Here is a 24546-nt window from a genome sequence, read left to right on the forward strand (position 1 = left end):
CCTCGTCCGGAGACCGTCCCACTCACAGCCTCGAACCCGGCCCATTTAAACTACAATAAAACAAGTATTATTGTTCACTTAAATGATGCCTATACTGACAACATACAGACAGACACAAGTGTTGGGGGTCAAGGTCAACAACTTTATTCCGATGTTGACAGGCTATGAGCCGATTTCCGCCAAAAGCCCCCAACACTAGTAGTAGGCGCTAGCCCTCCGGCGCCCTGGAAATAGCGTCATTGTCGCTAAAAGAGTCCATGCATGTTACTTAGTTTGTAAAGTTCTTACTACAAAGGTCCTGGAGCAATAAGGAGTGTGTGGAAACAGACATATGGTAGTGCCATTCCTGTAGAGGGTGTGCCTCGCGACTTTGCAGGGTGTCTAAAGCTCTGAAGTAGTGTTTAATTTCGTGCAGGCGCGATAAGGAGTTCCGCGTCGTTATCATTAGTTCTGACGTATCTGGCGGTAATCTGAAAGTTGGAGATTGCCGACAGCCAGAAGAGTTCGCGTAGACACTCCATGGCTGTTGCATTGCGTGAGGTGCCAGAGTTTATTATATACATGGTGGTGGTATTGTCCGTGTATACCACTATGGGGCGTTTGTCCCAGAAACGATGCCACCGCCTGCACGCAAGCAGGACGGTGTAAAGTTCCTTGAGGTTGATATGCGCATCCGCAGTAGTTGGGTGGTCCGCTGACCATCGCGTGTAGAACCAGTCGTTCGCGTAAATGCCCGCTCCCGCTGCTGAGCATGCGTCAGTGGTGAAAATCTGCTGGGGCAACGGAGTTTCCTCTATGAGAATGCCGTACCATTAAAAGATTTGCTGAGATTCGCCCACCAGCTGATGTCCGCTCTCGCTTGCCTGTTAAGGCATATGTGATGAGACTGTCGTGAGACCGAGTTTGTCACATCGATGAGTCGCCGCAAAAATGTGCGCCCGCCGCGAATAACTCTTGCCGCCCAGTTGAGTTTGCCGATTAATTGCTGAAGCTCGCGTTTCGTCGCTCGCCGCTTTGGAAGCCAATATTCCAGGAGGTCGCTTACTTCTTGTAGCTTGGTATCGTCTAGGGACAGAGTCCGTGTCTGCGCGTTTATCTCGATCCCTAGGAATGTTAAGCATTGCGTAGGCTCGACCACCTTATCCCAGTTTATGGAAAAGCCAAGTTGCTGAAGTAGTTGTTGCAAGGCGTTAAATGCTTGTTCGCACGCTAGTTTAGAGTCCGCGATGATTAGGAAATCGTCGAGATACACGATGACGACATCATACCCTTTCCTGCGCATCATTCTAGTAATACTTTGCGTGATGCGAGTGAAAATTTCCGGGCTCTTCGCTGCACCGAATGGAAGGCGTGTGTCGACCATGTATGTCCAAGTTTTATGCTGCGTGAATTTGTAACGTAGGCCCGTAGCACGCTGTGAGTCAATACTTATGGGTACAGAGCGATAAGCGGATTTCAGGTCGACTTTGGCCAGATACGATCCTGGCTTGCACATAGCGACCGCGTGATCGATAGTTTCATATTTGAACGAATTTGTAGATGCATATGAGTTCACGCTTTTGCCGGTAGGTTGGCTGCAATCGTGAATGAGTCTAACCTTGTTTGATTGTTTCTTGGGTATAGCACCGAGGCTGCTTATAATGTGCGGTTTACTGTTCGTGATCTTGTAATTTCCTGCTGATATCTCGTGTAAATTTGTTGTTCAACCGTCTCGCAGTAAGCTGGATCGGTGCATGATGCATAGTTCGATCGTTCCACTTTTTGAAGGGGGGTGCCAGGGTCGATGATGTCGAAACCGTATTTTATGCCGTTTAGAATGAAGTCGCGATCCATGTCGTATTTGAGTTCGTTTTCCCAATTTTCCAGGCAATCAGTCAGGGGGCTAGCTACCTTATGCTAGGCTTGACCACCAGTTCTTGGCTGAGCAGCGAATTGTGGCGGTGTTGTGGGTGGTCTTTGCGGCAGCCGTCCTCTATGCACACGTGCGCGAAACGGCAGGAAGTGCGGTTGCAGCCGGCTGGTTTTAGGAAATCAAAGCAGATTTCGGTTTCTCGTGTGACAAAGTTGCGGCGCGCAGTGTCCTTCGTAGTGTTTTTCTTGGGCGTATTTCCGTTTGCCTGTCGTTTATCGAGGTGATACAGTGATAAATGGAGGTCCACGGAACCCCATGTGATTGAGTCCGTCGCCTGTTTCTTGCGATACTCGTGATCATACGATAAAACTGATGATGTCGTAAAAGATTGCGCGTAATCCCCGATGTTAATTGTGTGATCGAGGTACGCCAATGTGTCCTTCGTGGACATGCCGCGGTTAATCAATGTCTTTAAGATTCGGGCGTTGGCTGATATCCACTGAGGAAGGGAAACTTGGTCAGGTTTCGGTCTACGCTTGGCGGTCCGCATAACTAGCTTCATGTCCCCTTCCGCTGCTAGTTCCGTCTCGTCGGAAGAGTCCAGTGAAGCAGTCTTTGTGGTTATATGGTCCGGAATCAGTAATGGTTTACGCTCATCCTTCGTTAGATTTTGGGATGTGGTGCGCTGGTCCGATACAATGTCTTTTAGCGCGTCGTTGCTGAAAGCTTCGAGGAGTTTGTTCAACTCTTCATCTTTGGCGAGGGACTTTGTAGTCGCCCCTGATGTTTCTGTCCCGTGTGTAGGTTGGTCTTGAGGTGCCTGTTGTTTTGCCGGTTTTGCGTCTAAGTTGTTCCATGCCCAGCGGAGCAGTCCGCGTTGGCCTATAGGCAGTTTAAGTCCGATGATGTCTTGATTGTTGAGCCGCTTCAGGACATCGGTTGATGGGATGCCTTGTGTAGTTATAGTCCGTGGGCTGGAGGGGCCCACCGTGCACCCCCCCCCCCCCCACATCCCTACTTCTTGGGTATTTTTTTGTTCTTTAGGACCTGCTGAACAAGAAAAAGATGTTAACATTGGATATTTTGGGATGCACTACCTATCTAGGCTGGTTTTTGATTTGCATGTACCGCAAAAAATGGCCAAAAATGGGTAGGGGTAAGGGGTACTATATCCTCCCCTACATTGAGTAAACTAGCATGAAATAGCACAAACTATACATTTTTGGAAAGCTGAGATTCTGCTCTTTATGAGAAACACCAACTTTAGCAAATTAATTGTGTACATAGAATAGGACGACTTTAAAATGATTTTTTTTGACAATTTTGAAATTTTTTACCCAAAATACCATGTGAACAATTGTGATTTACTTGTTATTAAGCAAAATTTTGACAGCTTTTTGTGTTTGAATTATTTATTCCCACATATTAAACAAGAAAAAAAGTGTTAACATTAGATATTTAACTATACACTACTTCTCTTGAGTCAATTTTGAATTGCGTGTATCTGTATGGGGTGTGCAAAAGCTAGGGGTAGGGGTACAACATTCTTTCCTTGATGAAGTAAACTGGCTTGAAATGCCATATACCTTATAGTTTTAGAAAGCTTAGATACTGGTCTTTCTAAAATGCATAAAGTTTTAGTGAAAAATATGACGTCATAGAATTGGATAACTTTAAATCGATATTTTCTGGTAATTCAGTATTTTTAACCGGAAGAAAATACGACAACTATTGTTTCCTCCTTATGAAGCAAATCAAACACATTTATGGATGTTATTTACTAATTGCAACGTGCTGAAGAAGAAAATAATGTCAAAATTGGGTATTTACCATGCATTATTGTCTCTAGTCACTAAAATAGCAAGTTTTGCTACATTGGTATATCGTGAATGGGCATTTTATTGTTATGCAATGAACTAATCACAGCCTTAAAAAGAAGACTCGAAAACGTGCACACATAGTCACATTGCCATTTTCTCCTTCAAGTAAATAGATTATTGACGACTGTCTATGTTATCATTTAATTTTTAAATATTTTTATTTCTATAAAATAATTTTGTTAAGGCGTATTTGGAAAATTGTCTATGCCTCCTTGTCTTACTTTATATACCGCAAGCATTACTAACAATCTATTAGGCCGAGGCTAGAGGGGGCGTCTACGTGCACCTCCCCCTCACCCCACAGGATAACAAACCTGTAATTTTCAGAAGCCTTGGGATCCCTAGAATAAGAAATGGGATTTTAACAGACAAAATATAGGGACTCAATAGCTGTTACGGTCATGTTTTGAAGGGTACCACAAAATCACGATTTTGTGACCCACGTGTATTTTTGTCAAATCTGTCTTCTTGTACGTGATCTGCTGAGCTTACTGTTTAACATGACCTAGGTTATGGGGTATCATTAGAAAGGTAATTCATTCTTCTTGAAAATGGTATATAGCAATATGCAATATCTTCTATAGTTTTCATGAAATAGGGCCATAATTTACCCCATACCCCAAAGTTTTATGTCACAAATTACTGTCAAAACTAATCTAAATTCCACCAATTATTTACCTATACATAATACAAAAGGCAATACTGTGTATTAACTTTGTCTTATTTGCTACAAGTACATGTTAGAAACTTGGAATAAACTTTTAACAGAAAAAATATTGGGATCCTGTAGCTGTAACAGTCATATTTTGAAGGGTACCGAAAAATCACAGTATTACTGACTCGCATTCGTTTTGTTAAACCTTTCTTCTTGTAAGTCTTCTGCTGAGCTTATTTTGAACATAACGAGGCCAATGGGGTACCATTAGAAAGTTAATTTACTCTTCTTTAAAATGATATGTTGCAATATGCAATATCTTCGATAGTTTTCATGAAATAAGATCAAAACTTACCCCATACTCCAACGTTTTATGTCGCAAATTACTATCAAAACTAATCTCAAATTCTACCAATTATTTTCCTAGACACATTACAAAAGGCAATTCTTTGTATAAAATATATTTTATTTGGTACAGGGACATGTCAAAATATGAGTTAGACTTTTAAGAGACAAAATATTGGTATTGAATGACTGTTACTGGCATGTTTGAAGGGTACCGTAAAGTCAGAGTATTACCGACTCGCATATGTTTTTGTTAAATGTGTCGTCTTGTAAGTTTTCTGCTGAGCTTACTTTTACCATAGTCTAGATTATGGGCTGCCATTGGAAAGACAATTTATTTGGCTTTAAAATGACATATTGCAATATGCAATATCTTCTATAGTTTTCATGAAATAGGACCAAACCTTACCCCATACCCCAAAGTTTTATGTTGTCTATTACTGTCAAAACTAGCATTTAATTTCGATGAATTGTATAAAAAAGACAAACTTTGTATGAAACATATTTTATTTGTTACAGAGACATTTCCAACTATGAAAGATACCATTAACAGGATAATTATTGTGATTTAATAGCTGTTAGCATCATAGTTTGAAGGATGGCAGGATATATGTTGCTGAACCCGTGAAATTTTATTAATCAAGTTTCCTTGAAATTTATCTGCCAACCTTTATTTTATCCGTAACACAGATTATAGGGTATCATTACAAAGCTTTTATCACTCTTTATTTTAGCATATGATAAAGTGTATTATCATCTGAAGTTGTAATGAAATGGCAAAAAACTTACCCCAGCCCTTAGTTTTATTTGCAAACTACATCTGTTCGAAAACTTTGCAGTTTGCGAATTTGGGATATGGGGTAGGTAAGTCTGGTCCTATTTCATGAAAACTATTAAAGATATTTCATATTACAATATGTCACTTTAAGGCAAAATAAATTTTCTTTCCAATGATAGCCTATAAGATAGGTTAGAGTAAAAAGTAAGCTCAGCAGATGACTTACAAGATGACACATTTAACAAAAACACATACGAGTGGGCAAGACTGAGACTTTACAGTACCCTTCAAAACATGACAGCAACAACCATTCATTCCCAATATTTTGTCTGTTAAAAGTCTATCCTATATTTGTAACATGTCTCTGTAGCAATAAAACAGATTTCATACAAATCATTGCCTTTTGTAGTATGTCTAGGTAAAAGTTTGGTAGAATTTGAGATTAGTAGTGATAGTAATTTGCAATATAAACTTAGGTGTGTTGGGTAAGTTTTGGTCTTATTTCCTGAATACTTAAGAAGATATTATATATTACAATATGTCATATCAAAGAAGAAAAAATTACCTTTCCAATGATACCTCAATAGCCGGGTTATGTTAAAAAATAGGCTCAGCAGATGACTTATAATAAGACAGGTTTAACCAAACGTATGCGAGTTGGCAATACTGTGAGTTTGTGGTACCCTTCAAAATATGACTGTTACAGCTACAGCATCAAATATTTTTTCTGTTAAAAGTTCGTTTCAAGTTTCTAACATGAACCAAAAGCAAATATATAAAATTTAATACAAATCATTGCCCTTTATATTATGTCCCGGTCAATAGTTGTCAGAATTTGAGATTAGTTTTGACGGTAATTTGGAATATAAAACTTTGGGGTATGGGGTAAGTTGTGGTCCTATTTCATGAAAACTATAAAAGATATTGCATATCGCAATATATTATTCTAAAGAAGAGTAAATTACCTTTCTAATGATGCCCAACTTGCTACATTATGTTAAAAAGTAAGCTCAGTAGAAGACTTACAAGAAGACAGGTTTAACAAAAATGTATGCGAGTTGGCAGTACTGTGATTTTGCAGTACCATTCAAAATATGACTGTTACAGCTAGAGCATCTGGATATTTTTCTCTTAAAAGTTTATTTCAAGTTTCTAACATTTACCTGTATCAAATAAAACAAATTTGATACAAAGCATTGCCCTTTGTATAATGTCTAGGTAAATAATTGGTAGAATTTAAGATTAGTTTTGACAGTAATTTGTGACATAAAACTTTGGGGTATGGGGTAAGGTTTGGTCCTATTTCATGAAAACTATAGAAGATATTGCATATTGCAATATGTCATTTTAAAGCCAAATAAATTGTCTTTCAATGGCAGCCCATAATCTAGACTATGGTAAAAAGTAAGCTCAGCAGAAAACTTACAAGACGACACATTTAACAAAAACATATGCGAGTCGGTAATACTTTGACTTCACGGTACCCTTCAAAACATGCCAGTAACAGTCATTCAATACCAATATTTTGTCTCTTAAAAGTCTAACTCATATTTTTGACATGTCCCTGTACCAAATAAAATATATTTTATACAAAGAATTGCCTTTTGTAATGTGTCTAGGAAAATAATGGTAGAATTTGAGATTAGTTTTGATAGTAATTTGCGACATAAAACGTTGGGGTATAGGGTAAGTTTTGATCTTATTTCATGAAAACTATCGAAGATATTGCATATTGCAACATATCATTTTAAAGAAGAGTTGATTAACTTTCTAATGGTACCCCATTGGCCTCGTTATGTTCAAAATAAGCTCAGCAGAAGACTTACAAGAAGAAAGGTTTAACAAAACGAATGCGAGTCAGTAATACTGTGATTTTTCGGTACCCTTCAAAATATGACTGTTACAGCTACAGGATCCCAATATTTTTTCTGTTAAAAGTTTATTCCAAGTTTCTAACATGTACCTGTAGCAAATAAGACAAAGTTAATACACAGTATTGCCTTTTGTATTATGTATAGGTAAATAATTGGTGGAATTTAGATTAGTTTTGACAGTAATTTGAGACATAAAACTTTGGGGTATGGGGTAAATTATGGCCCTATTTCATGAAAACTATAGAAGATATTGCATATTGCTATATACCATTTTCAAGAAGAATGAATTACCTTTCTAATGATACCCCATAACCTAGGTCATGTTAAACAGTAAGCTAAGCAGATCACGTACAAGAAGACAGATTTGACAAAAATCCACGTGGGTCACAAAATCGTGATTTTGTGGTACCCTTCAAAATATGACCGTAACAGCTATTGAGTCCCTATATTTTGTCTGTTAAAATCCCATTTCTTATTCTAGGGATCCCAAGGCTTCTGAAAATTACAGGTTTGTTATCCTGTGGGGTGAGGGGGGAGGTGCACGTAGACGCCCCTCTAGCCTCGGCCTAATAGATTGTTAGTAATGCTTGCTGTATATTAAGTAAGACAAGGAGGCATAGACAATTTTCAAAATACACCTTAAACAAAATTATTTTATAGAAAAATATTTAAAATTGAATAATAACAATAGACAGTCGTCAATAATCTATTTACTTGAAGGAGAAAATGGCAATATGACTATGTGTGCACGTTTTCGAGTCTTCTTTTAAGGCTGTGCATTAGTTCATTGCATAACAATAAAATGCCCATTCACGATATACCAATGTAGCAAAACTTGCTTTTTAGTGACTACAGACAATAATGCATGGTAAATACCCAATTTTGACATTTATTTTCTTCTTCAGCACATTGCAATTAGTAAATAACATCCATAGATGTGTTTGATTTGCTTCATAAGGAGGAAACAATAGTTATCGTATTTTCTTCCTGTTAAAAATACTGAATTACCAGAAAAAATCGATTTAAAGTTATCCAATTCTATGACGTCATATTTTTTCACTAAAACTTTATGCATTTTAGAAAGACCAGTATCTAAGCTTTCTAAAACTATAAGGTATATGGCATTTCAAGCCAGTTTACTTCATCAAGGAAAGAATGTTGTACCCCTACCCCTAGCTTTTGCACACCCCATACAGATACACGCAATTCAAAATTGACTCAAGAGAAGTAGTGTATAGTTAAATATCTAATGTTAACACTTTTTTTCTTGTTTAATATGTGGGAATAAATAATTCAAACACAAAAAGCTGTCAAAATTTTGCTTAATAACAAGTAAATCACAATTGTTACATGGTATTTTGGGTAAAAAATTTCAAAATTGTCAAAAAAATCATTTTAAAGTCGTCCTATTCTATGTACACAAATTAATTTTGCTAAAGTTGGTGTTTCTCATAAAGAGCAGAATCTCAGCTTTCCAAAAATGTATGGTTTGTGTTATTTCATGCTAGTTTACTCAATGTAGGAGAGGATATAGTACCCCCTACCCCTACCCATTTTTGGCCATTTTTTGCGGTACATGCAAATCAAAAACCAGCCCAGATAGGTAGTGCATCCCAAAATATCCAATGTTAACATCTTTTTTCTTGTTCAGCAGGTCCTAAAGAACAAAAAAATACCCAAGAAGTAGGGATGTGGGGGGGGGGTGCACGGTGGGCCCCTCCAGCCCACGGACTATTAGCACGTCATGTGTATCCTCCGTTAGGCCTGCTGCCTCACACCATTCGCGGAAACTTTGTGCTTTGTCTGACATTGTTGCTATTCGTTGGCGGGAACAATAGCTTTGTGGACAAACGTTATCCACATGTGAACGCTCTGAGGGCGAAGCCAATACTGATTAACTATTAAGTGGCCTCGTCCGGAGACCGTCCCACTCACAGCCTCGAGCCCGGCCCATTTAAACTACAATAAAACAAGTATTATTGTTCACAACATTGCTCACACAAGTGAAAGCCGTGCCGTATATTTGCAATATACGCACTGCACGCTAAGATGATAATATCACCACAAGTTGAAAGCTGGTCTTTCTGCAGCAAATTGTGTGTTAACTGTGAACTTTATTCCGTTTATGAGTTCAGTCAGATGTCTGAGATTGTCATGAGAACATTATTTATGATTGTTCCACTGAACTTTTGTCGATGCGCGGAGTTAGCAGAGGAAGACTTCAGATTAGTTCGGCATGTCCCGACCGGAAGTGTAAACAAAGATCTAAGATGGCTGCTCCCGTGGTAGCTGAACTGGACGCTGCTTAGTAGTAAATTGCGTGTGTTGTCGCCGACTTTCATGTGCAGACATTACACGGGACTTACAATTGTGCTCATCATCGAACATTAGTTAAAGTCACGTGTGAACTATTTGTGTTTCCCAGCCGCGTGGTCAAGTCTGAGGTACCTCTGCGGTAACGTTAAGTTTTCCATAGAAATTGTTAAGCATTTAGAAAGGGTTTGAGCAGAGTTTTTGTTCTGAAAGTGTGTTCGACTTCTGCCGTCGGGAGGTCGATCAGTACGGTTACTGTTACCATGGAGTAATATTTATAGTTTTGAAGTACGGTTTTACTATTTTATATGTAGACCCCGATATTTGACACAATATAGTAATATACAGAAGTTGTTTGTAACATTATATGACTGTGTGTTGGTTCCTCATTTCATGCCCCATGCTGTGTAGCCCTGCGTACAGGTGTGTGCACGTGTGTTCCCAGCATTATATGGCCTCTACCAAAGCCCTGCAATTGTCTTTGAACAGACTTGAGGTCTCTGCGGCCTGGATCTGGACCGCAATGAAGACTAAACTGTCTTTTTGGCCGAAATTCTGCTCTATTGGGGCAAAATCCTTTCCCTGCCTACCTTTACCTCCTAACCAATCCCAGAAAAGATGCGATTGACTTCTCCTAACGTCCAAAACCGCTCATTTTCTGAAACATAACATACTCGACAAGTTGTTTACCCATGGAGATCCCCATTTTGAATCTCGCTGCAGAGACCCCAGTTATCTCCACAGACAGTTGCAGGGCTGTGGTGGAGGCCGTATACGCCAGGAACACACAGACCTGTACTCAGGGCTACATGCTCTGTTGCTGCTCTAGAGAGGTTAACGCCAGTCTCGGACTTGTTGGCCCTGCTAGAGAAATAAATTTGGCTGAGCTTCGGTCGGTTATTATTCTGCCGTCTCGAAACATCGGTTACACAAGCAACATTTCGGTGAAATTCCAAAGTCAATTTTGTTTTCCATAACTCGATACAGACCTTTGTAAAATTTGAACCCCCCCCCTTCAATCATTGATTGTAAAATTTGACCCCCCCTAAAAAGCGGTTTTGTAAAAGTCAACCCCCCCTGATTTCAACACCCCCCCCCTCCCCGTAAATAACGAATGCTCCCTAAGGATTTGTATTTCGATTTTCATCCAACGCCATAAAACATTTTAACTAAGGAAAAAATGTGCATGGGAACTCTCTTTGTGACAATGTTTCGTTGCTTTATGATATAGGATAGGATAGTAGGACAGGACAGGTTTGTTTGGAAGGGAACTGTTAGCTATATTTTATAACTTAAGAGTAAAGGTACGATGAAAAGTATGACGCATGTTTCGTTAACAGGACCTCGCATTGATGTGCAAAAAATGTTCAGTGATTTTAGAGCTTCTAATTGACCCTTTTCATAAGTCTAGCGCTCTCCTGTGGCCACTGTGAATTTGAAGTCAAAGCAAGGCCACTGGGGAAAACCCTGGGCAGGGGCTGAAGGGTTTTCCCCAGTGGCCTCGCTTTGACTTCAAATTCACAGTGGCCACAGGAGGGCGCTAGACTTATGAAAATGGTCTATACCTTAGGATCTTTGAATCTTCGCTTTTCTAATAAAGAGTATTTAGTTCTCCCTGAAGTAAAAAAAGTGAATCTCAGTTTTTCTCTCACCTTGTTCATGCTGCCTCCCACTTGGAATACATATGTTCTTTCTATTCCTTCACTTACATCACCATCGTAGGTCACGCCAAAGTGACATTCAGAATTGCAATAGTCATCCGTTAGGTCAGCCATTGGCAAGGCTTTAACGTCAGTCGACATAAAACTCAACGATGTGCGGACTGAATAGGTCAGACCGAGGAACAGCAACAAAAGCGGCGGTGAAATTGAAATTTTGAATGATATTTTAAACTCCATCTGTCAAATGAATTAAAATCAGTTTGTTAGTTATTCATCTAACCAATATGATCCCATGTGTCTTTTGTTTTGATCTGTTTGTAACTGGCAAACATTTTGTCAAAGTGCTGAACGGGACTCACAAACTATGTGGTGCACCAGTACACCACATATTAAGATGTGGTACTAAGTTTTGTGAGTTTTTTGATGTTGACATACCTACCTAATGACGACCGACCGACCGACCGACATACTATATACATACATACATACATACATACATACATACATACATACATACATACATACATACCGACATACTATATACATATACGACTTCCTTATTAGTTAAGTTCTCTTTGGTATGTATTGGGGCTAAAAGGTACAATGTCATAAGAACATGGTACAATTTAATATACATATATGTATACCAAGTATAAAATTTTCATTACTAGTTGAGTAATTTTCCAGTATTTCTGACGAAAAATTGGTATACTTGCCTGATCAAGCATGAGATACATCTATTCTCATTTCGAAAGGGTACTGGTTATCGAGGACAATGTGTAAAGACAGACAATTCTGCAAAGTATACAAAACATTTGACTGCATCGATATCAAACCCATTTTTCATTGCACGAAAAAAATGCCATGGTAAAACAATTCCTCAGCCATTGAGATTCCTTGCATCTTTCAATCAAATGTAAATTAAACCTCTTTACATTTAATGTATGTCTTCTCTTTGCCGTTTTCACTTTCTCTTTCCTCTTGGACAGTAGTTCTGGTGATCTCTTCATGAGCACAATATTGCAGAAACAAAGTTTTGATACCCTACACGAATGAACAGCTCTAAGCAGACGCATTTATTAGTGCACAGGATCCAGAACAAAACTGACATGTTGTGAATTAATCGTGAAGTATGACACAAATATGTATTTAATTAACTTAAGGTCAACAATCTTTTTGACATTTTACCATACCCATCCAAGTTGAACTATACTATATAGTTGGATACAGGTTATTAGGCAAACTATAATATGTTTATTTTGTTCTGACTTTGAATTTCATTTTGTAAACGTTTGTTTTACCTTTTTAATCCGTCAAAAGGCAACTTATGATATTATAGAAGGGTAAACCAGAAGGCGAGAGGTCCTTACTGCTGCTGTACCCGTATATTATACAAATACATGTACAGGTATTGATATTTAACTTTTTACGTCGCGAGGGCTGGGGTCAGTCAAAAATTGTGTCTTTGAAAAGGGGGTTTACTCGAATTCATCTTAGTTGGCGGGGAAATCACTTGAAATTTCCGAGTTTCTAATTATTTTGTTATGTCATAATTTTTCCATTCGTCTTTGTGTTTTATTAGTTTTTCCGATGTGTACAGCTTTATTATATTGAAGGACCTCACAACTTGGAAACTTTTACTCAATTGGTGTCTGTAAATGGGTTATCTTTTAATGTGAATAAATACATATTCAATAAATAAATAAAATTCCCTCCAAGCCAGGCCGTTACCTCGCGAATGTCTTGTTTGACCCAAAAGAGGTGACCATCAAGACTTTACTGACATGATGGCGATATGGTCATAAAATACTTAACTCCAATTCATCGGCAGGGGCCTGAAAAATTAGGAAATTAATTTTTCATGAGAAAAATTGAAATAGTTTGAAACATTTAAACATATGTGTAAATGAGTGGCTTTGTCATTACGTTTCCTCGGACAGCCCCGGCATGTGATTAGGCCTGGTAGGATCGGAATTCTCTGATCACCGCACTTTCAGTAACTATGACAAGGATCAACACTCGATCTTGGGAAATATTTGATAATAGTTGGTCAAATCTTAGACAGCTACCATAAGCTGTCTGAGTTCATAATAAAGGATAAATTGCGTCATATTTTAGTATGGCATTTTCCTTTATCTCCCTTGCGGTGACATAGTTTCGATTGCCTATACATTAATCGTAACAAAGAGTCAACCAGTATAGCATCATGCGGTGAATTGCCCGAGCCGCCCACGCAGACATGAACACTCATGAACGAAACAAGTCATCTTTTACTGTAATAATTTCAATACACTTTTCCTAAATTATTGATCGTTCATCACTGTACACTGATTTATCTTAAGTTTGCACACAATATAAAACAAGCGATTTTTTCAGTCCTTTTCACGAGTGAGTCGCCGCTTGCGTATGAATCACTCTGCACAATGATTTCACAAAACGTAATTTATTGACTTCATACTGTGTTGATTGATGCGCTACGTGTTCATACTAGTTCCTCTGCAGTAGATATGCTTTCAACTTTATTTTTAGTAAAAACATAGTTGATATCATACAAGTCCAATCTCTCCTCATCGTTTACTTCATGCGTTACACGAGGGGTGTACGGTTCCTTAGCACTCAGGGTATGCGTTTGCAGACACTGATGTTTCTATTGTGTCGAATCTGGAAAAATCAGACATTATTAATAGGCGTGGTGGATTTGCCTAGTTTAACCTTATTATGGCTAATCGACCACAGTCAAATGAGTATGAGAAAATGTTGGAGTGGAACTGTGAAATGTCGCATCATGCCAATGTTAATTTCTGGTAACTTAACTTAAGGTAATATAGAGTGTTGGTTATTACATGGGAATTAAAACATTTTTCATTGGGACATATTGTGAAAATGTTTATTAAAAGCTGGAACAGAACAAGCAAGCTGACTGACAGAATATTAGTATCTCGTTTTTGTTCACATAACATAGTATTCCACAGTTCCTTGTCAGTGTTTTTGGACCTGGTGATTTACTTGCCTAAATGATAACGGTTGCTTGAATCGATTTTATGTCATATTCTTTCGGTTTGCAGTGTGCAGCGTTCAACAGTGATGCAACCCACTCACTCTGGATTACAGTTGAAGCGTTTACATCCTGAGCAATGAAAACACTTTGGCCGCCACTTCAGTTGAAAGGACCGCCACAGCCTGGCATACAAAGTTATGATGAGTTACTTTCATTAGAGCTGGAAATGGTACTAAGTGTGATACATCTCCCATTTAAAATAGAAAATACACCAGGCAAATTTAGGAACATGCATGATGGAACAGAGGTGACTTTGATTTAGGCAGAGTGTGTTTTGCCGTACCGTGTTTTTTTGCCCTGGTTTGATTTATGGTTGAGTTGACCGGCATCTTTCTTTGTGGCCTGATTTACAGGCGTTCGTTTATTTAGTGGACCAGGCCTTTTACAAAACACCACAAAGCAAAAGAGGTCATCAAGTTCGTCTATGAATGTGACACATAGACTAAAAAAGTTCTTTTCTATATTTGCTATTTAGAGTTGGACCAAAAGACCACTTATTAATTTTCTGTTGTTGAAGTCACTTCAGCGTCACTTGAAATTACAGAGTTTGTTGTAATTTATAGGATTTGTGATAGCATTGACTACACAACTATATCAGTCAACAGACGTAGACCGAAAGGTCTAAGACACTTAAAAATGTAAGTCATCAATCAACTGAACCGACGGATTACAGAGGTCAGCGCATGTTTGTATGCTGACCTTTATGAGGCTACAGAATATCGCGTACGATCTACGGCTTCCCTGAAAGCTTCAACATCTAAATACAGTTACATTAGCATATTATTGTTCAAATTAATAACTAGCTGATGTAAAAATGCAAGCCATTTTCTTTCGTACTTTATCATAGTATCTCTAATATACATAGCAAGTTATGTCAACTTTGATCAAATCGATTTACCTATATATTTCTAATAATTCAGATATATGTCCCTAAATATGAAAGTTTATTAAATATGGAAATTATTAAATTAGCTGCTCTCAAAACGATAATAAACATTTCCCAATGTTGTATTAGAATATTTTCAATGTATACAGCAAGTTCTGCTAACATTGATCTTTTCTATTCAGATATACATCCCCAATTGACAAGGTTCATTAAACATGAAAATTAGTAATTAGCTGATCTCAATATGCTAAAAACATTCATTAAAGGGACAAAGTCGGCCATTTTTCATGAATTTTGTTGATGCAAGATACTTCTTATATTGTTTTACATGTTGAAAGACACTTAATGAATGGATGACCATGCATATATTCGACCCCGGTTTTAGACAAATAAAATGAGACCATCGCGAAAATGAATAAATGGTCATGACCATTAATTCATTTTCGCGATAGTTTCATGTATCGTGTCTAAAACCAGGGTCGAATATACGCATGGTCAGCCACTCATTATAAGAATCTTTCAACATGTCAAACAATATAAGAAGTATCTTGCATCAAACAAAGTTCATGAAAAACGGCCGACTTTGTCCCTTTAATGTTTTATCAGTGTATATTAAATACGTATAGTAAGTGTTGTCAACTATGATCGAGGCAATTCATATATCCCTAATTAACAAATTCATTAATATGCAAATTAGTAATTAGCCCATTTTCAGAAGTTGAAGAATTTTCATTTTTAAATGATAGTACCTTCAATGTAGGTAGCAAGTTTCGTCAACTCAATCGAGTCAATTCAGATATAGTCATATTATGAAAAAAATCGCCAAACATGCAAATTATCACTATCACGCTACATTTTAATATCTTTCACTGCTGATATATTGTTGTATGAGCAATATTAGTAGCAAATCTGCTTCCTCAATGTGTATTCGTGTTCAGCTTGTACGCAAATAAGTATAAAATATGCAAACCACACCAACCTAATATTATTCGTCCCTGCTATTCCTAAACTGAATCCTCATGCCAGATTTCATTCTAATGCTACCAGGCGTTCCTGAGACCAACAAACAGACAGGCAAACAGACAGACAGGCATACAGACAGACAGACAGACAAACAAACAAACAAACAAACACACAGACAAATAGACAGACAGACCAACCGAAAGACAGACAGGCCGATTGACAGACATGGAGGCCTCATTGGCGCACGTGTGTTTTTGCCGCAAACTTAATAGTAGTTCTGAAGAATTTGACTACTATACGAAGGCTATTTGCGAAATTGTCTCCTCCTCGAAAACATGTCTTATGAGTTATCAATTTTAAAGCAATAGTCCATCGATCTTTTAGCCAGTGCTGGCTTTTGTATTCCCTTAATTTTTTTATCAAGTTCATCCCAATATATGTGATCTGATAAAGTTAAAGAGACTTGAATTTTCAAACTGATATCAGTAATTCACGTGATACCTTTACATGGCAACATGTTTAAATTTTAACGATTATGTCAATAAATATCCATTCCACAAAGTCCACCACACTGTTTAGTTCAAATATGATCATGATACGCAGTAAAAGTTCAAAAAAGAATAGCGAACTGTAATGTCCGATTATACGCTTGTTTTAAGATTGTGTTGCAAATGCTGTAATACCACATTCGAAAGCACATTACACCTGATCAGAACCCAAAATTATGTAGGCAGCGACACCAAAGGCGCGAACACTCTTATGTAAGATAAAGAGGTTATAAAAGTGCAAGCAAGGGTATTGATTGGCTGCGGCTATAAGACCCCGGGAATAAAAGTTAGTATATTTGGCGGGAAATATTTTTTTCATCCGAATATATGCTAATTTTCACCCCGAGGTCGTATATCTGCAAGCAAATACCCTAGCGCACAGTTTATTACCCCATTGTAATATGCTAAAGTTAAATACAAGTGGACAAGGTGGTTATTTAGAACCGAAGTTGGGATGAGGGTTCACTAATAGTCTTTACGGCCCTGATACGGGTTTTGCGGACCGAGGTTGTACGGCGGAAGGGCCTGAGTGTGTGAGGGCCCGTACGCCATACGACTGAGGTCCACAAAACCCTTATCAGGGCTGTAAAGGTTTCATCATATACCTTATTGAACGGTGGGAAATGTTTCAGTATTTATCAATATAATTTTGTTAAAGTTATGGGCGTAAATTAAAAAAACATGAGCCACGCAACTTTGCCGATTTATATGTACGATGATACCATTTGTTCCGTTGAGGAACGCTTCGCGAGCTTGTCCTATGCGAACGTCAATGTTACTACAGAACACAGAGTAATATCAGACAGAGTGGCAACAGCTATTGTTTAAGGCGTGAAGCGGTTACGTAAGCAATCCATGTTTGCCTCGCCTCACGAAGCTCTTGGCTCTCTTTTCCGAAGAGTGCCGACCATGCACCCTTCGGTAATTTTCGGATTTTCACCAATTGTTAAGCGAAAGTATGTTCGACAAAGCTTGTGTTGTTGTTGTCGTGTGGTGCTGATCGGAATTGATGTGCTGGCGAAAACTGAAGTCTTTCGAGCTTCAGGAAAGTGGGTTTTACCGTTTTAAAAATTCCTCTCATATTTTATGAATATATAATGAGTGTGTAAATTTGAAAGTCTTTTATCGATACTGTCTGGTTTTACTCAATGGTTTACGGTCAGTCATACCGTCTTTTACACGTGCGCCAAGAAAAGACATGTTTATGAAACTGCTTGCGTGTTATGTTTTGATTGGCGTGAGGCAGTGTTTCTGGCCTATGAGCTCACAAAGTAACTATGGTTGCTACGCGACTGGCAGTACGATGCCATCTCGTCGTAGGTTTCGCATAATCTCGTGTAATTATCAACCACAAACCAAGCCTCCAAAAAGTTTAACACCTTTTAAGCTCATTTTTATATGAAAAGCCAATAGTCTGCCGAGACGACCATGGAACAAAAGGCCTGCAAGTGTTGCACTCTGTCTATGATATTACTCTGTGTACAGAATGAGCAGTTGTTCCTGCTCGTTAAAATACACTTTCTCAGCAAAACAGTGAGAGGAAACTATCAAGCATTTGTTTTTAAACCAATTTTGATCGGAATAAGATTCGAACTGTCTACAATTTGCTTCAAAACTACGAGCGAAGCGGCGAGAGAAGGGTTCGAATCTCCCGCTGACGTACTTTCGAATGGAATGTACGTGGATGGCAACGCGCGTAGCAACGATAACGAAATAGTTCGAAAATGCGCGCACACCACCTTATTCGGGCAAAGTGTCCCTGGGCGTGATACGGCAAATTATTTCACACATGTAAGAGCGCTTTTTCCCATAGGTTTACATGGGTACGTGAATCTAGGTATATGATAACGAGCCAAGCCTCAACACAAACTCTAAAAAGACGTTTCAGAACGCGCGCGCGTGCACAGTAGTTCCATACAATACGGTAACACAACGCATCGATATCGCAGTTCACATCGAACATGAAGAATTTCACTTGACAGAAAAAAAAAAACGCTTAAAAAGGACAGTTAATGATGTTGTTATTACATCTTCGTCGCTGCTTATACAAACTCTTCATTATATGGGTTCATCGAGCTGCACGAGACTAAAATATAACAATCAAAATCAATCTCAAGCTGTAGACTTGTTCGACATTATTGCGCATGGAGCTCTCAAGCTGGAGTTTGAAATTTGGTGCGAGCTCAAAAATGTTAAGAAGCGCAAAGGTCTTCTTGTTGAGAATATAAAACCGGCTCCAGCCAATCAGATTGTCGGATTTCAGCTCAGTATATTATAATGTGATTTTGAACCTTATCACCCGTTCCAGCAATGTTAGCAATACGCAATTGGAAACACATGGTGTCGAAGAGCATGCAGAGAAGGCCACCCTAGTTTTATTGTTTCAGACCTTCTAAAATTGACAGTACCAGCTTTAACATTATGGTGTGTTAGGTCTGAATTGATATCTAACTATTATTTAGCTGAGAAAGCACTATCAATCATTTTGTATGTGGATATGACTGATTTCTTTTGATTGTTAACGTTCTTGCTTGGTACTTGCCGAAGAGGTACAGCCCATCCGTAACTGCATCTGACGGATGTCGATACGACTCCTAATCTCTGCCATATAGATCTAAACTCTTGTTGTGTTGTATACATCTTTTTGACAGGCACGTCATAAGATTGATCACACAAGAGTGAGTACAGTTTACAACAAAGATTAAATTGATAAAAGTGGTGTAAACAACTATCGAGGCATGTCCGTTCTCAACAGGTTAGGAATGATGTAAATATCAATATAAAATGGAAGATGAACTCGGTGGTCGAAAAAAATCCAACAAATATCATTTCAGATTAGCAGACTGGGCTCAGTAAAAGACACCAATGGCGCAAATATCCTCAAGTACGATTGCCCTTTGAACCCTGCATCCCCTTCAAGCAATGTTAGCAACAACGCAATTTGATATAGCTGGTATCGCACAGCATGCAGATAACGCAGACCATAAATTTAGTAATTCTGACATGCAATTCTCGGCGTACGTGTACAAAGTTGACAAAACCTGAAGATACCGAACACTTTTGTGGGTGCTCAATATATGGTAATCAGAGACAGACTAATAAAAGGTGTTTAATACATAACTGGGTAACAAGTTGACTCATTATCAGTTATCGACATGTATGAGAAACAGACGCTTAGATCTTGTCACTGGCCAAGTGTTGATTTCTTCAGCTTGTTCCTAGTAAGGATCTGGCGTGAGAGATTAATTTCAAGGTGTTCCTAGCAAGTTATGCACTGATTCAACAATCTTTCAATCATCCTATATCTATCTTAAAATTTGTCGGGTCATATTCCCGATTGGTAACAAACATACTATGCTGGAGATAAGTTACAAACTTTGGTAAGCATACCTTTTAGTTCGTCTCTCGGCCGCCTGATTGCAAGTTCTGCGGTGTTGTCTGGAAATTAAGCACTGTGCGTCCTGAATTAAATGACTGTGGTATCCAAACACAGTGCAACAAAAGAAGACTTATAAACTCAGTGTGCAAAAACGTTAATTACAGTAGGAAATTGTTTTTTTGCTCCTGCGCAGGAAGGGTGAACGTGCTTCAGAAATAAATGGCAGACAAGGTCACAAATCCTTTAAATATTCCTCCCTTGCATTGAAGCATTTGAATTGCTACGATATATTCAGTATTCTAAGTAAAATTTTCTATTTATAACTTTATTCTAAAGCTGAACATTATGACGTATTAGGTCGGAATGGAAATCTAAGTATTCTTTAGCCAAGAAAACACTAGTCTATCCATCATTATGTATGTAGGTCAACCATCGACTCAACGTATAGCTGGTTTCGGTTCAATGTTAGCGTATTTGGTACCTGACGCAGACGTACGACCGACCCGAAACTGCATCTGACGGATGTGACTCCTAATGTTCATATCTTTTCTGACAGCAACGTACGCAATAAAGTTGACCACACTTGAGCGCTTACATTTTACTACAAAGATTAAGGTGATAAATGTTGTGTAAATAACTGTAGAGCCATTTCTCTTCTCAAAACATTAGGAAAGATGTTTATATCGATATAAAATTAAAGATTAACTCGGTGGTCGGAAATAAAACATCAAATATGACTTTAGATTAGCAGGCTGGGTAAAATAATCACCAATGGCGCGAATATTCTGTCCATCCTTTAAGCAATACCAATTGTAGCATCTATACAATTTGAAATAGCTGATGTTGCAGACCATATATTTAGCGTTTCTGACGTGCTATTCTCGATGTCCAAAGTTGACTGTAAATCGAGACACCAAACACTTTGCAGGAGCTCAATTTATGGTAATAAGAGGCGACCTGATAAAGTTGCCCCAGTTCTCCAAATATATGAAACACACGCCCAGTTCATGTCACCGGCCTTTTATTGATTTCGTCAACCTTCTTTCCATTAGGTTAAGGACCAGGCGTAAAATATCAATTCCGAGGTGTTCCTAGCAAGTTACGCACTGATTTAACAGTTTTTCATATCATCCTATATCTATATTAAAAATGGTCAGGCTATATTCCCAATTGGTGATGAACATGCCCTACCGAAGATAAATTACAAAATTTGATAAATATACCTTAGTGCAAGGTGTTGTCTTGAGATTAAGCACTATGCGTCCTGAATGAAATAACCGTAGTGGCTAGACACAGAGCCACTAATAAACTGGATGAATAAACGCAGCGTGCAAAAACAAATACATAGAAAGTTGTTTTGTACTCCTGCGCAGAAAGGGTAAAGTAACGTTCTTTACAAATCAAAGGCAGACTGGGTCACACATCATTTACATATTTATGCTTCGAGCTGCAGCATTTGTAAATATAATATATTCTGTATTCTAATCAGCATTTTCTATTTAAGGCACAATTTTGATGCATTTAATTATGGCAATTTAGGTCCCAATTGATATCTGAATACTGTTTTGCCAAGAAAACACCATCGACCATTATGTACTAGGGTCAACCATCCATTCAACGTATGGTTGGTTTCGGTCTATTGTTAACGCCCAGATCTTTTCACTGACCTAGTGTTGATTTCGTCCAACTTGATCAAAGTAGCAATCTGGCGTAGGCGAATAGTTCAAGGTGTTCCTAGCAAGTTACGCACTGATACACCAGTCTTTCAAATCATCCTGTATCTATCTTGAACTTTGTCCCGCCATATTCCCAAATGGTGATCAACGTGCCCTACCGAAGAGAGATTACAAAATTTGATAAGCATACCTTAGAGTTCGTCCCTCGGCTACCTGACTGCAAGTTATACGGTGTTGACTTGAGATTAAGCACTGTGCGTCATGAATGAAATAACTGTAGTAGCCAGACATAGAGCGACTACAGTGGATTAACAAACGCAGCGCGCGAAAACACTTGTACGTAGGAAGTTGTTTTGTGCTCCTTCGCAGAAAGGGTAAATGCTGTTCACAAATTACAGGCAGACTGGGTCATACATCATTTAAATATGTGTACCTCGAGCAGCAGCCTTTGAATTAATTGAGTGGGTCCACCACCCAATCAACGTATGGCTGAATTCGGCTTATTGTCAACTTACTTGCTTGGTAGTGGCCATAGACGAACGGCCACCCGTTACTACGTCTGACGGATACGACTCTCAATTTTTCTTGTATAGATACGAAAGATTAACTCGTTGGTGGGACAGAACAACAAATAACATTTAAGATCAGCAGACCGGGTTCAGAAAGAAAAACATATATGGCGCGAATTTCCTAAATTAAGAGACTAAGTGCGCTTTGAATCCTGTAACCCCTTCAAGCAATGGTAGCATCTACGCCATTTCAAATAGCTGGTGTCGTAGAGAACACAGACCATAAATTTAGCGTTTCTGACGTGCTATTCTCGGCATCCAAAGTTTAGAGTACCTGGAGATGCCGAACACTTTGCGGGTTCTCAATCTATATTGATCAGAGACGGCAGGATAATAATTGTACATGAGACGGTCTACAAGTTGACTTAATCTCTGTTCTCGAAATATTAGAGACAGATGGCCAGATCTTGTCACTGGCAGAGTGTTGATTTCGTCCAACTTGTTCAAAGTAGGGATCTGGCGTGGGAGAATAATTTCAAGATGTTCCTAACAAGTTACGCACTGATCAAATAACAGGCAGTCCTTCAAATCAGCCTATATAATATTATATGGGGCTCAGCCTTTGGTGTCGCGCCAGGGTTAAGATTGGCAATGTTATTTGTATTGATTCATGATAAAAAAAATTAATTGATACTTCATATGACAACTATGTCCAGTTTCCCTCTGATGAAAGCAGTTCACGTACGTACACGACGTCAAACCCTGCAGCAGTGCAGATATAGATTTTCTGTAATGTGTAAAAATGTTGGACAAAATTGGCAATTTTTACCATGATAACAGCCTATTGCGTTAAACAAGGGACGTATAATGCAATCATTATCATTGCAATGGTAACCGCACTGCCCACCTTCCACTTGCAAGCTGAAAACTATAGCGTTCCGTCTAAAACTGGCAATTTTTGGATCTAATTATTGACACAGGGGGCGCTTTTCTAAAATTCAATCCCAGCATTCTTTGCAAATGCCCTCCCCCCCCCGTTCATATGCTCGACAGTTTCTTTCCTTTTTCTATTTTTTGCGTGATATTAACGATATTTTGTATCAGCTACAAGGTGGATAATAACACTTACTGGCTAATAAAAGAGATATATTTTATAAATGGCATGTTATATAATAATTTGCACGTTTCGTATTTTTTTATTTACGAGTACTCAAAAAACACGCCCATGAAAGTAGGGTACACTTCCGGTTACTCGCATAGTATATTATGAATCTGCGCATGCGTAGTCAGTAAGCCGCTGGCGCGACTATTAAAATTGGTCGGACCATATTCCCGATTGGTGATCAAGGTGCCCTACCGAAGATAAATTACAAAATTTGATAAGCATTCCTTAGAGTTCGTCTCTCGGCCACCTGACTGCAAGTTAAACGGTGTTGCCCTGAGATTAAGCACTATGCGTCCTGAATGAAATAACTGTAGTAGCCAAACACAGAGCGGCTAAAACTGGATTAAGAAACGCAGTGCACGAAAACTCTTACACGTAGGAAGTTGTTTTGTACTCCTTTGCAGAAAGGGTACATAACCTTCACAAATAAAAGGCAGACTGGGTCACACATCATTGAAATATTTATGCCTCGAGCTGCAGCCTTTGAATTAATATGATATATTCTGTATTCTAAGCAACTTTTTCTATTTAAGGGGCGCTGCACTCAACACAAATTTTGCTCAAAAATCATGTTTTGCAAAGTCTCATTCAATTTTAATTAATCTGTTAACCCAAGATCAAAATGTTGGTGGGGTTTACCTTTTAGCTTGTCAAGCAGTCGTAATTTTCGTGATAAAGAAGTGTTAATTTATGCAAATGTATGTAAATCACCCGATTTCCTGGCTTCTTTTTCCTTCCAATATCAAAATTTCCAAGAATTTAACTCCACTCTTGCAGGGTCAAATTATCTGATATTTTCGCATTATGTTCTTTAAATGCTCTTTGAAAAACGACTATTTCTTTGGCAATAAAGTTCTTACATTTTAAATAAGAGGCATGTGAATTTTACTAATCATGATTTTAATCACTTTTTCTGAGAGTCAGTTTGTCAACCCTTGCCATTTTTGAGTGAGGATAGATAATGTAAAATAAAATAGTCGTTTTTGGCTACTGATACTCTTCTT

General features: G+C 38.4%; 1 protein-coding gene across 1 annotated transcript in view; it reads right to left on the reverse strand.

Annotated features, from left to right (window-relative positions):
• The window catches only part of LOC139127022 (SID1 transmembrane family member 1-like), a 52069-nt gene extending 29834 nt beyond the window's left edge, over positions 1-22235 (reverse strand). The window contains exons 1-2 of the mRNA XM_070692951.1: positions 22059-22235; positions 11350-11595 (exon numbers count right to left, since the gene is read on the reverse strand). Coding sequence (XP_070549052.1) covers positions 11350-11595 — 246 coding nt within the window. The 5' untranslated portion in view covers positions 22059-22235. The remainder of the gene's footprint in view (positions 1-11349; positions 11596-22058) is intronic.
• Positions 22236-24546: the final 2311 nt, after the last annotated feature.

Source organism: Ptychodera flava, unplaced genomic scaffold (assembly GCF_041260155.1).
Source record: "Ptychodera flava strain L36383 unplaced genomic scaffold, AS_Pfla_20210202 Scaffold_28__1_contigs__length_4768798_pilon, whole genome shotgun sequence".
Lineage (NCBI taxonomy): Eukaryota > Metazoa > Hemichordata > Enteropneusta > Ptychoderidae > Ptychodera > Ptychodera flava.